Source organism: Sus scrofa, chromosome X (genome assembly GCF_000003025.6).
Source record: "Sus scrofa isolate TJ Tabasco breed Duroc chromosome X, Sscrofa11.1, whole genome shotgun sequence".
In the NCBI taxonomy this organism is placed as follows: Eukaryota; Metazoa; Chordata; class Mammalia; order Artiodactyla; family Suidae; genus Sus; species Sus scrofa.
The window spans coordinates 32,107,462-32,120,961 of NC_010461.5; the positions used below are offsets into that span (position 1 = coordinate 32,107,462).

General features: G+C 35.8%; 1 protein-coding gene across 1 annotated transcript in view; it reads left to right on the forward strand.

The window, feature by feature from the left end:
- CFAP47 (cilia and flagella associated protein 47) overlaps window positions 1-13,500 on the forward strand; it is a 452,401-nt gene that overhangs the window by 228,319 nt on the left and 210,582 nt on the right. The window contains 1 exon segment of the mRNA XM_021080094.1: window positions 12,204-12,274. Within this exon segment, the coding sequence (XP_020935753.1) occupies window positions 12,204-12,274 (71 nt within the window).

Genomic DNA, 13,500 nt, shown 5'->3' on the forward strand with positions numbered 1-13,500 from the left:
GTTATAAAGGTTGAAGAAAGTCAGGCCGAAAGAAGATAATGCAGGTTTCTATTAAAGAGATGTATGCACATGTTGAGCATTACTGCTTTGTTGTTCATTGACTTTATGCCATTGTCTTTGTGCAATGCCTGAAAGCATCAGTGTCATCCTTTTAGATGCAAAAAATATTCCAAGAGGCAAGGATTTATCAGTGTTGATACCATAGGAATTCCAGTGTTAGAGTCGTCAGAACTGCTTAAGTGATTGTGCAGATCTTACTAAGATTAAAATGAATATAGTTAATTTTCCAAAAGTGAATTGTACTTGAGCCACTTGTTTTAGAAGATTGTAAGGATTGCATTGATTATAAGATGTTTGATTTTTTTTTTTTATTGGTTTTCCTGTGAGAGAAATTGATGAGGGGAAAACTTTTTTCTTCTGCCTGCATTTGTTTTGTTGAATGATAATTTCATGCTTAAGTAAGGCATTCAGAATCTTCCTTCCACATTTTGCTTTAGTGAACAATAAAATATGAATTAATACATTCAGCTATAAGGCAGTGTTGTAAATTTTATAAGAATAGCATATTTTCAGCATTTTATGTTAATTTCTTTATAATTTGAAATGCTGGTATTGCTGAAAAAAACTTCAGCAAACAGTTCTGTATGTTTTTTCCCATCCTTTGCTTCTTGATTAAGAAGCTCTTTTGTGCTCACAGATTTTGCCTGAGTGGCTTTCAAAAAATTTCTTTGCATTAACTGCAAATCATTTATAGTAGCACATATTAAACTAGAGTTAGATCTCAAAGAAATATGGTAGGTATCTGTGAGTGAGGTAGTTGGATCTCTGTAATGAACAGCAAAATTGAGTCTACTTTCATAATTAGGAATGCAGTTATAGAAATTCTGTATCGCAAGTTTTAACATAATTTTTCTCCATATAATATTTGGGAATGGTTTTAGTTAGACCCAAAGTTCCAGAATTAATGGTGTCAAAGACTCTCAAACTACAGGTAAGGACACACTTTTGATTTGCTTCTCAAATCAAAAACAAAATAGAGTGAACAAGTATGAAAGCTTTTATAATTTAATTTTGGAAAGGAATGAACCTTTGGAAATACTCATTCAAAATAATTCCCAACTCCAAGTGAAGTACTGCTTAAGAAATGTCTACCATCATCTGAAATTTATTATTATTATTTCTCATATAGTCTTTTCCATTTGTATTTATAATACTGTACTTTCTTAGTTCTTCTCTCAAAGCTTCCTTTGGGAAAAGAAACATGAATATGCAGTGACCTTGAGTGTTTGGTCAGGGAGGACATGATCAAACAAAGAGGAGTCAGGCTTCGGCAGATTAACTCTCAAAAAATAACTCAAAGCCATTCATTTAAAGGATTGAGGGTTTACTCCTGCACAACTCTGTGATGACTGTTCCCCAAATCAAAGGCAATGGTGAGGCTTACAAATGCAAAAGCCCTAGTTTCTCAAGGAAAAGGGCTGTTCCTTGATTTCTCATTTTAGCACTGGCATGGATTCAATACTGAGACCCAAATCCATACAATGAGTTGTGATAGAATAGTCTCAGGTTCACCAAGACCTCTGCTTCTCTGACAATGCTGAACAGATTTATTAGAAGCACTACTGTGGCTCCTTCTTCTAGGGTCTGGACTGCTTGCTGTATAACATTTTCAGGCTCCAGTTTATGTAGCAGACATGTCTTTATTTACTTTCTCAAGGATTAGCTGAGGTATCTAGAACTCCTGCAGTCAAATTCACTGTTTAAAGAGAAGAAAGAATATGAGTGTACCCTTTCTCTGTTAGGGAAGCTTCCCAGAAATACCACATAGTACTTCTGCTTGTAGCCCATTGATCAAATCTTAATCAAATGACCAAGCCTAGCTGGAAGGGAGACTGAAAAACCACACTTCTCCACATACACATCAAAAGAAACAGGGTTTTCCCAGTGAAGAGGGAAGGGCCAGTGATTCCAGGGAAAGGTAACCAGCAATCTCCACCGTGAGGGGACACAAAAAAGAATTTGCCTCCACATAGCACAAAGTTATCTAATTGTTCACCAGTCTGGCTTCATGTGCATAATGAGGCCTTTTAATCTTTAAATATAATCTTAGCAGTACTTAGTAATGTGACACATGCTGTTTTTCTTAAAGCTCTCCTTGATGTTTTCCTTGAGCAGATTTCCAGATACAAATGAAATTTAAGAACATGCATTTTAAATCACGACCAGAATGGAAGTCTGGTGCAGTACCTCTATAATTAAGTTTCATATATTGTAAAAATTATGTTTCAGTAAAATGCTGGTCTCGTGTCTAGGTTTAATCATCAAGGTAATAATATAAGAGAACAAGAAAATGTTCTTTAAAATCTCTGTAAGCTACCTGGATTTTTTTAAGGGCTTTTTACAAATATCCTTTTCCTCCTTTAGGCACATGGTAATATTTCACTTTATCCCCACTAATGTTGAACTTATACATGAACACATAACTTAATAGGCCAATGGCATGTGAGAAGAAGTGCTTAATATTTTTCCCAGGGGTAGCTTTAAGACCCAGTGAGGTGTAAGGTTAGGATGTTTATTTGAGGTTTTTGTTATTTCCAGAGGTAAGATTGTATTACAATAAACCTACCTCTTGGAATTGCTTTTGCTTTGTCCCATGGGTCTTGGACCCTCAAGTTTTCCTTTTCATTTGTCTCTAGGTATTTTTTCATTTCCTCTTGGATTTCTTCAATAATTCCTTAGTGTTTCAGAGCGTATTGTTTAGCCTCCATGTGTTTGTATTTTTTATAGTTTTTTTATTTGTATTTTATTTCTAATCTCATAGCATTATGGTTGAAAAAGATGCTTGATATGATTTCACTTTTCTTAAATGCACCAAGTCTTGCTTTGTAGCCCAGCATGTGATCTATCCTGGAGAATGTTTCATGTGCACTTGAGAACATGTATTCTGCTGCTTTTGAATGAGATGTTCTATAAATATCAATTAAGTCCATCTGATCTAATGTGTCATTTAAGACCTGTGTTTCCTTATTGTTTTTCTATCTGGATGATCTGTCCATTTATATAACTGGGCTGTTCAAGCTCCCTATTGCTACTGTGTTACTATCAGTTTCTCCTTTTACGGGTATTAGCATTTGCCTTCTATATCAAGGTGCTGTATAGGTAGGGGTGTGTGTGTGTGTGTGTGTGTGTATGTGTGTGTGTGTGTATTTACAATGTTATATCTTCTTCTTGGATTGATCCCTTGATCATTAGGTAGTATCCTTCTTTTTCTTTTGTAACATTCTGTACTTTAAAGTCTTTTTTTTTTCTGATATGAGTACTGCAACTCCAGCTTTCTTTTGATTTCCATTTGCATGGAATAGTTTTTCCATCTCTTCACTTTCAGTCTATATGTGTCCCTAGATCTGAAGTGGGTCTCTTGTAGAGAACATATATATCTTGTTTTGTATCCATTCAGCCAGTCTGTGTCTTTTAGTTGGAGTATTCAATCCACTTACATTTAAGGTAGTTATCAATATGTATGTTATTTTGCTATTTTGTTAGTTTTTTTTTTTTAATGTAAGTCTTTTTTCTTCCCTTCCTCTTTCATTCTCTTCTCTTGTGATTTGGTGACTATCTTTACTGTTGTGTTTAGATTACTTTTTCTTTTTTGTGTCTATATCTACTGTAGATTTAGAGAAAGAAGAACAAATAAAACCTAAAGTCGGTAGAAGGAAAAGAACTCATAAAGATGAGAGTAGAGGTAAATGAAACAGAAATAAAGAAAACTATAGACCCCTAGCCTGGGAACCTCCATATGCCACGAGAGCGGCCCAAGAAATAGCAAAAAGACCAAAAAAAGAAAAAGAAAACTATAGAAAATATCAATGACACTAAAAGCTGGTTCTTTTAAAAGATAAGCAAAATTGATAAACCTTTAGCCAGACTCATCAAGACAAAAGGGGAGAGGGCTCAAATCAATAAAATTAGAAATGAAAAAGTAGAACTGACACCACAGAAATACAAAGAATCATAAGAGACAATTATAAACTACAGTGTCAGTGAAGTGGACAACCTAGAAGAAATGGACAAATTCTAAGAAAGGTGCAATCTTCTAAGACTGAACCAGGAATAAATAGAAAATATGAACAGACCAATCACAATTATTGAAATTGAAACCATGTTTTAAAAACTTTGACCAAACAAAAGTCTGGAACCAGATAGCTTCACAGGTGAATCTGATCAATTGTTTAGAGAAGAGTTAACTCCTATCCTTATGAAATTATTAAAAAAAAAGTTACAGAGGAAAGATCATTCCCAAATTCATTCTGTGAGGCCACTATCATCCTGATACTAAAACCAGACAAAGATACCGCAAAAAAAGAAAATTGCAGGCCAATATCACTGATAAACATAGACGCAAAAATCCTCAACAAAATACTATCAAACTGAATCCAACAGTATATTAAAATATCATGTGCCATGATCAAGTGGGATTTATCCCAGAGATGCAAGGATTTTTCAATATGTGCAAATCAATCAGTGTGACACACTGCATCAGCAAATTAAAGAATAAAAACCATTTGATCTTCTCAATAGATGCAGAAAAAATTTTTGACAAAATTCAACACCCATTTATGATAAAAACTCCCAACAAAATGTATATGGAGGGAATATACATTAACCTAAAATAGGCCATATATAACAAACCCACAGCAAATATCATACAAAATGGTGAAAAGCTGAAAGATTTCCTCTAAGTTTAGGAACAACGTGTCCACTCTTTGTGCATTTATTCAACATAATTTTGGAAGACCTAGCCAGAGCAATCAGAGCAGGGGGAAAAAAAAGGAATCCAGGCATTACTGTCATGGCTTAATGGTAATAAACCTGACTAGCATCCATGAGGATGCATGTTCAATCCCTGACCTTGCTTAGTGGGTTAAGGATCCAGTGTTGCTGTGACCTGTGGTGTAGTTCACAGACATGGCTCAGATCTGGCATTGCTGTGGCTATGGCATAGGCCTGCACCTGCAGCTCTGATTCAACCCTAGCCTGGATACTTCCATATGTCACAGGTGCAGCCTAAAAAGACAATAAAATAAAATAAAGTAAGAGGAATCCAAATTGGAAAAGAAGTAAAACTTTCGCTGTTTGCAGACATGATACTGTATCTAGAGAATCCTAAAGGTGCTATCAGAAAACTCCTAGAGCTCATCAATTAATTAAGTAAAGTTGCAAAGTCACAGATTACACAATTAATACACAGAAAACTCTTAGTTTATATATACTAATGATGAGAGAGAAAAAAGTGAAATTAAGGAAACAATCCCACTTACTATCACATCAAAAAGAATAAAATACCTAGTAATGAACCTACCTAAGTAGGCAAAAGACCAGTACTCTATAAACTGTAAGACACTGATAAATTAAATAGAAGATGACACAAGCAGATAGAAAGATATTCTGTGTTCTTGAATTAGAAGAATCCATATTGTCAAAATGACTGTACTACTCAAGATAATCTACAGATTCAATACAATCTATCAAAATACCAATGGCATTTTTCAGAGAACTAGAACGAAAAACTTAAAAATTTATATGGAAACTCAAAAGACCCCAAATAGCCAGAGCAATCCTGAGAAAGAAAAATGGAGCTGGAAGCATTAGGCCCCCTTTCAGACTGTACTATAAAGCTACAGTCATCACACAGGAGGCAAGAATGCACAATGGAGAAAAGACAGTCTCTTCAATAAGTGATGCTGGGAAAACTGGACAGCCACATGTAAAAGAATGAAGTAGCATATTCTCTGACACCATGTAAAAGAATAAACTTGAAATGGATTAATACCCTAAATGTCAGGCTGGATACTATAAAACTCTTAGAGGAAAACAGGCAGAACACTCTGATATAAATCATAGAATATCATCTCATATCCACCTCCTTGAGTAATGAAAATAAAAACAAAAATAAATGGGACTGAATCCAACTTAAAAGCTTTTGCACAGCAGAGGAAACGATAAAAAAAAAACAAAAAGACAGCCCACAGAGTGGAAAGAAATACTTGCAAGCAATGTGACCATAAATATACAAACAGCTCATGCAGCTCAACATCAAAAAAAAAGAAAAAGAAAAAAACCACAATCAAAATGAGCGGAAGGTCTAATTAGACATTTCTCTGAAGACAGACAGATGGCCAATTGGTGTATCAAAAGATGCTCCATTTTGCTAATTATTAGAGAAATGCACATCTAAACTACCATGAGATATTGCCTCACACAGGTCAGAATGGTTATCATAAAAAAGTCTACATAAAATGCTGAAGAGTGTATGGAGAAAAGGCAACCACCTATGCTGTTGGTGAGAATATAAATTGGTATAACCACCATGGAAAAAAGTATGGAGGTTCCTTAAAAGACTAAAAGTAGAATGACCACATGATCCAGCAATCCCACCCCTGGATATATATCCAGGGAAAACTGTAATTCAAAAAGATACATGAATTTCTGTGTTCATAGCAGCACTATTTACAATAGCCCAGACTTGGAATTATCCCAAATGTCCTTCAGAAGAAGAATGGATAAAGAAAATGTGGCATACACACACAGTGGAATATTACTCATCCATAAAAAGAATGAAATAACGCCATTTGCAGCAACATGGGTGGACCCAGAGATTATCACATTAAGTAAGTGAAACAGAGTAAGATAAATATCTTATATCACATATATGAAATCTAAAACAATGATACATAAGAACTTTTTTACAAAACAGACAGACTTGCAGACTTTGAAAAGAAACATTTGTTTACCAAAGGGGAAGGGGGATGGTGGAGGGATGGACTGTGCTTCTGGGGATTGCAAAGTCACACTTTTGAATATGGAATAAGTGATCAACAGGGACCTACCTACTGTATAGCACAGAGAAATCTACTTAATATTCTGTAATAACCTAGATGGCAAAAGAATCTGAAAAAGAATAGATGGATGTATATGTAACTGAATCAGTTTGCTGTACACCTGCAACTAACACAACTTTGTAAATCAACTATAGTCCAATATAAGATAAAATAGGGATAAAAAGAGAGGGCAATATTTCTTGTCACCTTTCCCTGCCAAAAGTATTAGATAAACACATTTAGAAATAGAAGTCACCCTCACCAAGGATCTTATCCTCATAGTATGGACCTGTCCTGTGAGCAAGAAATATACTATTGTGTTAATCCCCTGAGATGTGGTGGTGTTACTGTAGCATGATCTAGCATATACTAACTGATAAATCCTCTTCAGAGTCACTTCAGTTAATACCTCTCCAAGTACCAAATTATCTCTTCTCAAGTGAAATGAAAAGTGCAGGTGGCATTAAAAAAAAAAAACAACTATTAAAAAATTTACAATGTTTTTATATTCTTAAGCAACAGATACATATAAAAAGACACATTTGAAACCACATGGATAAGAAAACTTTAAATTCATATATTTTACTGTATGTGAACATGATCTATGAGCATAAGCAGGAGCAGTTAAGAGGATTTTATTCTATAAATCTGAAGGAATCTCAGAAAGGATCAGGGCAGGAGACTGGTTTTAGGCACACTTTAAAATTGAGTGATGGATCAGCAGTACTCAGAAGTGGAACACTTTGTGAGTGATTTCCTACAGTGATATGACTTGCTATTTTTTTTCTATCAATATTGAATTATTTATCATTCAATAAATACTAAGTGACACCTCAAACATTTATTCCAAGAAATATTGGGATAAATAAGTCATAGACCTGGCCTTAAATTTGCCAACCATCAAGCAGAAAGCGAAAAAAAAATATATATACACAGAAGAAGGCAGTTGTACAGGGTGGAAAGCATTCAGTAGTATGTGGTATACCAAAAAATTATATATATATATATATAGAGAGAGAGAGAGAGAGAAAGAGAGAGAGAGAGAGAGAGGGAGGGAGAGAGAGAGAGAGAGAGAGAGCGCGCGTGCAAGACAGAGAGGCAGTTCTATATGGTGGAATGCATTCAGTACTGTGTGTTATATCAAAAAATTGTATGTGTGTGTATATATGTGTATGTGTGTGTGTCTGAATATACCCTGTGAGCTGATTGGCAAGGAATAACACCATGTATATATTATTGAGGTCTTCATGGAAGAGAAGACATTGAAGGATAAAAATGAGGTCCTAGTAACATTTTTTCCATGCATATTCCATGTTTTGTTTTATTATATACAAATTTGGATCTGGAATAGAAGTAAGATCTTGATGGCTGGAATCTAGAGCAAGGGGAGAGAACTCTCCTGCAAGTATAGAAAGAACATGGGAAGAGGGAATTGCAAAAACATTGAGTGGGGATAGGCAGGCAAGGGGAAATACAAGGTATATGCTTATAATACTCTGGTTTCTCTTCAGATCATACAAATCTTTTGCCTATGTATATGCTTATAAATGTGGACTAGAGAGTCAGCATGGTAAAGTGTGAATTCAGGTTGGAAAGATGTTGAAATGTTTATCATCCTGCTTTATATGTATTACTTTTAGAGCTCCTTCGCATAGCACACTGGATACTCTGCGACCTTAGGGGTTTCATCATTCATCCTTGTTCCCAGATTCCCAGAATAGCCAACCAAATGAAAGAAGGCCCTGGTAGTGATATGTTTCAGAGTCCTGATTCTTGCTAAACACAAACAAACAAAAATAATAAAAAAAAAAGTTGAGTTCTGGAGAGCCATGATTTTAAAATATTTCATTTCTGCTACACCAAATAGTTACAGTTAGAAGTAGGCAAGTCTCTAAGGAAAGCAGATTGAAGCTAAAACCAAATGTATATCCTCAGAGTAACAGTCTGCCATGATCCCGTGCTCTAGATTAGAGTTTCATACCTGGTTGTAATGTTGTCAGACTCCTTGGCAGTTTGCTGAATTCTATTCTACTTCATAGAATAGTGTTTTACAAATACGTAAAATAAGGAAGATACAAGGATTGCAGAGTGTCTTAATCTACTTGGACTGCCATAACAAAATACCATGGCTTAAACAACTGAAGTTTATTCCTTATAGTTCTAGACACTGGGAAGTCTAAAGAGCAAGCAAGTTAGGTTTTATTCTGAGGCCTCTTTTTTGGCTTATTAAGGTGACAGCCATCTCAGTCTGTGCTCACGTGACCTCTTCTTTGTACAAGAAAGGAGCGAGAGAGGGTGAGCTCACTGGTGTCTCTTTTTATAAGGATTCCAATTCTGTCTTATCAGAGCCATACGCTTATGACCTCATTTAATCTTAATTACCTTCCAATAAGCCCTATCTTTAAACACAGTCATTTTGGGAGTTTAGGCTTCAACATATGGATTTAAAGGTGACACAGTTCATTTCATAGTATAGAGGAAAGTAATAGTTTAATAGATTATCAAAATGTTAAAATTGTAATAAAATATGTGCTTTATGTATGTATGTTAAATGTGTAATAAAATGTTAACGCAGCACATAATAAGATCTACTGGTAGATCTATGGTAGAGATAACTACCATACTTTGAAAGTAGCAATGAGTATAAATATAATGTGCAAGAACCGAAATGTGATATAAATTGTTTGGTGATCAAGTCAGAGTATAGCTAATAGTACTGTGGTATGGTTTAAGTTGCTATTAAGAGTTAGTGGAAATCAAGATGGAATTTTCACCTATTTAAGTTCACAGGTTCACTCAGTCCTTGAACCACAGATTAGTACCCCTTGTTTTAGAGACTTTTCAATTGCTTGGGGCCAGAGTGATACAAGAAGGGGCAAATACTCCATTTTAACTGCCCTCCAGATGGCTGTGGGGTCCTATATGGACAAACTCCTGGGTACATGGAGGAGGGAATGAATCTAAACACTGATGCTTTTATATTCCTTCCTATGAAACATAAAAACTGGGCTTGAACCAGGTCATTTGCTCTTTGGTTTGGATGCAGCCCTGAATGCCAGCCCAGAAGTATGAAGCTTATAATAAAGATCTTTCCCTGGTGGAAAGTCTCAAGTAGGAAGTCATTCTTGGGACTGTTTTATTCATGCCCTGTGTAAAACCAGTTCAGTGTCATTTAGATTATTTTACCTTGGAAAGGGCTGTTCACCACTATTGCCGAGGAAGAAGGAATAGCATCCCTTCATAGCTCATAAGGAGCTTCCACTCCCTGACTCTGGTCCACTACTAAATTAGCAGGAAATATTCCATTTCTTGATCTACACTGTTTTGTATAATTTTAGCCTGTTTTGATGCTATTCTTCCTTAAGACCAAGACTTTAAAATGTTCCTTCTGCTGCAGCTTCAACAATAATCGATGAGCATCTAGGAAAATGATAGCATGGATTGAGGTATAGGGAGTAACAAAAGGTAAATGAGTTAAGTGTTTTCCTCATCTGTCTTTGGGACATGCAAGATGCTGATTTTGAAATCGAGCTGGGTTAAACACCAAATTTCTAGGCTCAAGAACATTGATCATGTAAAATCGAGTTTTCCTGAGCCAGATTATTTTATTAAATTATTTTCTGGTGTCTGAATTAATCATAATTGTTAGCTTTATGAGCAAGTCAACACAATTCTTAGGTTTGTAAATGTTTTTAATCTGCCTTTACCATAAATAGTACAAGTAACTGAATTTGTCTGGGTTTGAGACTCTCCTTTGAGGATGAGACAGCTCTGATTTATTCAGAAGGCACTCATATTAGCTGTTTTCTAACAAAATAGGTAAAGAAAAGAAAAAAAGGAGATGAAGCCCAAATCGCTCTGCTTTTCTATTCACTATGGAAGAAAATGACCAAAGGGCTAGTGATTGCAAATATTGAACAAAATGAGGTTTGGAGATTATCTGAGGATTTTAATCAAGTATTCTACCCAGAGCTCCATTATCAAGGACATGGCATCAGAGCTGTGCATTGAGAAATACGCATTCTTTGTTGTTCTTTCCATTTTTTTGTATAGTCTCCCTTATAAATGGTAAAAAATCCTTCTGCTATGTCTATCATAGTTTTAAAGTATCTATCATGCTCAAATTACATAAAATAGTAAATGTTCTTAGAAATCATGAAATTGCTAATCACAATACCTAGGAGTAGAAATAAAGCACATAATAATGAAAGGATATGGTAAATAACCTTATTAAGAATGTGGTTTAGGAGTTCCCGTCGTGGCGCAGTGGTTAACGAATCCGACTAGGAACTATGAGGTTGCGGGTTCGGTCCCTGCCCTTGCTCGGTGGGTTAAGGATCCGGCGTTGCCGTGAGCTGTGGTGTAGGTTGCAGACTCGGCTCGGACCCTGCGTTGCTGTGGCTCTGGCGTAGGCTGGGGGCTACAGCTCCGATTCGACCCCTAGCCTGGGAACCTCCATATGCTGCGTGAGCGGCCCGAAGAAATAGCAAAAAGACAAAAAAAAAAAAAAAAAAAAAAAAGAATGTGGTTTAAAGATAAGAGTGTTTGGAGAAGTGGAATGGATATGATTGGAAGAACAGAATTTAGAAATAATCAGTATATTTTTACAACCTCAAATTCAGACAGATCAACTGGCAAGGTAAGAAAATATGGGGTTTTTATATTTTCATAAAAAAAATAGTCAAGCAATATCTTAGAGCCCATATACTAATTGACAGCAAAATAATCATGAATACTAAGAGGAGCAATTTGGAGAAAATTTATGGGTTTTGGAAGACATGGAACCTTTCAAAGGAAGCATTTGCTTCAGGCTGTGATCTGCTAATTAATTTTCAGAAATGCAACAAGAAACTAAATAGCCACCTAAGTCTCTTTCTACGTTTATGAGAAAGAAGCTAGTATGGAAACAAGAAGCTTATAGAGGAGAATTTTTTTCAAGAAATCAAGTTCTAAAACTATTTTTAGAGCGACTACCTTTGTAGTCCTACTTCTAGATCACCTACTTTGGAGTCTCAGGATTTGGGTTTTTACTGATATTATCAAATGTTTGCTTCCCTGCAGTATTAGAAAGTAAAAAGGAATTGTTTTTACCAAATTTTTTAAAAAAGCAATGATGAAAATATGGATGATGATTTCCTTTTTGCATTTTTCTGATTTTAAAATTTCTAAAACAATATAAATGTAAAAATGATCTGTGAAATACATCTGTGGTCTTTGCACATCATATTGTAGGTAGCCATAATTTTTCAGGGTCTATAAGATTGAATTAAGATAGTGTATTGTTTTTGAGTTTTGCGTTGATATTTTTGTTTTTACTTATAACAGTGATGCTGGAAGTAGCGGTGAACGTGATATTGCTGAAGGCTGTTTCCAGGCCCCCTATGCCTTAAAAACCTGTGAGTGCCTCAAATAAAAGCCTTTGTTTGCATGTCGAGGGCATAATATGAAATGAAGTATTCAACCGATAGTGGTGACAAGCATAGACAGAATGGCATGCCCTGGGGAATCCTGGCCAGATGAGAGGCTGAGGTGTTGGTCCTCAGCCTTTTCTGTTCATGACTCTTTGGAAAACTCTGTCTGCATCTTGCCTTTCGCTGCTGAGTCCTAGTTTCCTCACCCGCCAATGAATGTATTTTGATAAATGACTTTTATGTTTCTTTTGGCTTATTTTGAACTGGTTCAACCTGTTTAAGTGATACCTCTCACCATGTTTAAAGTTTTAAGGAGTACACAGATATGCTTTGTTTTGTGAAATAACAATAGATTTGAGAAGTGTGGATAGAATGCGGATAGGGAAATGAATGTGGGGATGTTCTGGTTATCTCTAGCTACAGAGCAAACCATGCCCAAATGTAGTGGCATTAAACCCTGGAAATGCATTATATTATTCTCTCTCACACTTTGGGCGTGACCAGCCTCATCTAGGTGGGTCTCGCTCAGGGTCTCTCATGAAGTTGCAGGCAGATTCAGGGTGGGGCTCTTGGCCTGGACACTTATGTGGGGCCTAAACATCTTCACAGGATACCACCTGTGTTCTAAAAGCTAGTGAACCAGGAAAGAGAGATGATTAGGAAGAACTTCTATCATATTTTCTGCTCTAGTGTCATAAGTCACAGTGCTTGATTGTGCTGCATTCTCACGTGCTGTTCATTAGGATCATGTCACTAAGCCTGGCCCACCATATCACCCCATTTCAAGGCAGTGTTGAAGAATTGGTGGACATGTTTCAAAATACAGCAAAAACCTAAAAGATTTATATGTGTATAAATATGTATCTGTGTTTCCCTGTGTACATATACAGATTTTTATTTCCCGTTTAGAGTGTCTTTTGCACCCTGTAATTTGGATCATTACATAGTCCACCAAAAACGCCAAAGATTGTGGAATGACCTCTTTGCTACTTACATTTATGTGTGTATCCAGGCTAATTTTAAACACTATTGAAGTTCCCTTTGTTTATTAAGGAATCTTTAATAGAGGGTCATAATTACACACATTTTGATTATTTCAAGCTTGGGCTGGGGTCACCCATACTTTCATTAACAAATATATATATCTTTTAATTTTGTGTGCTAATGCTTTGAACATTTTTTAAAATTCATCCCCATACTCTAATCACTAA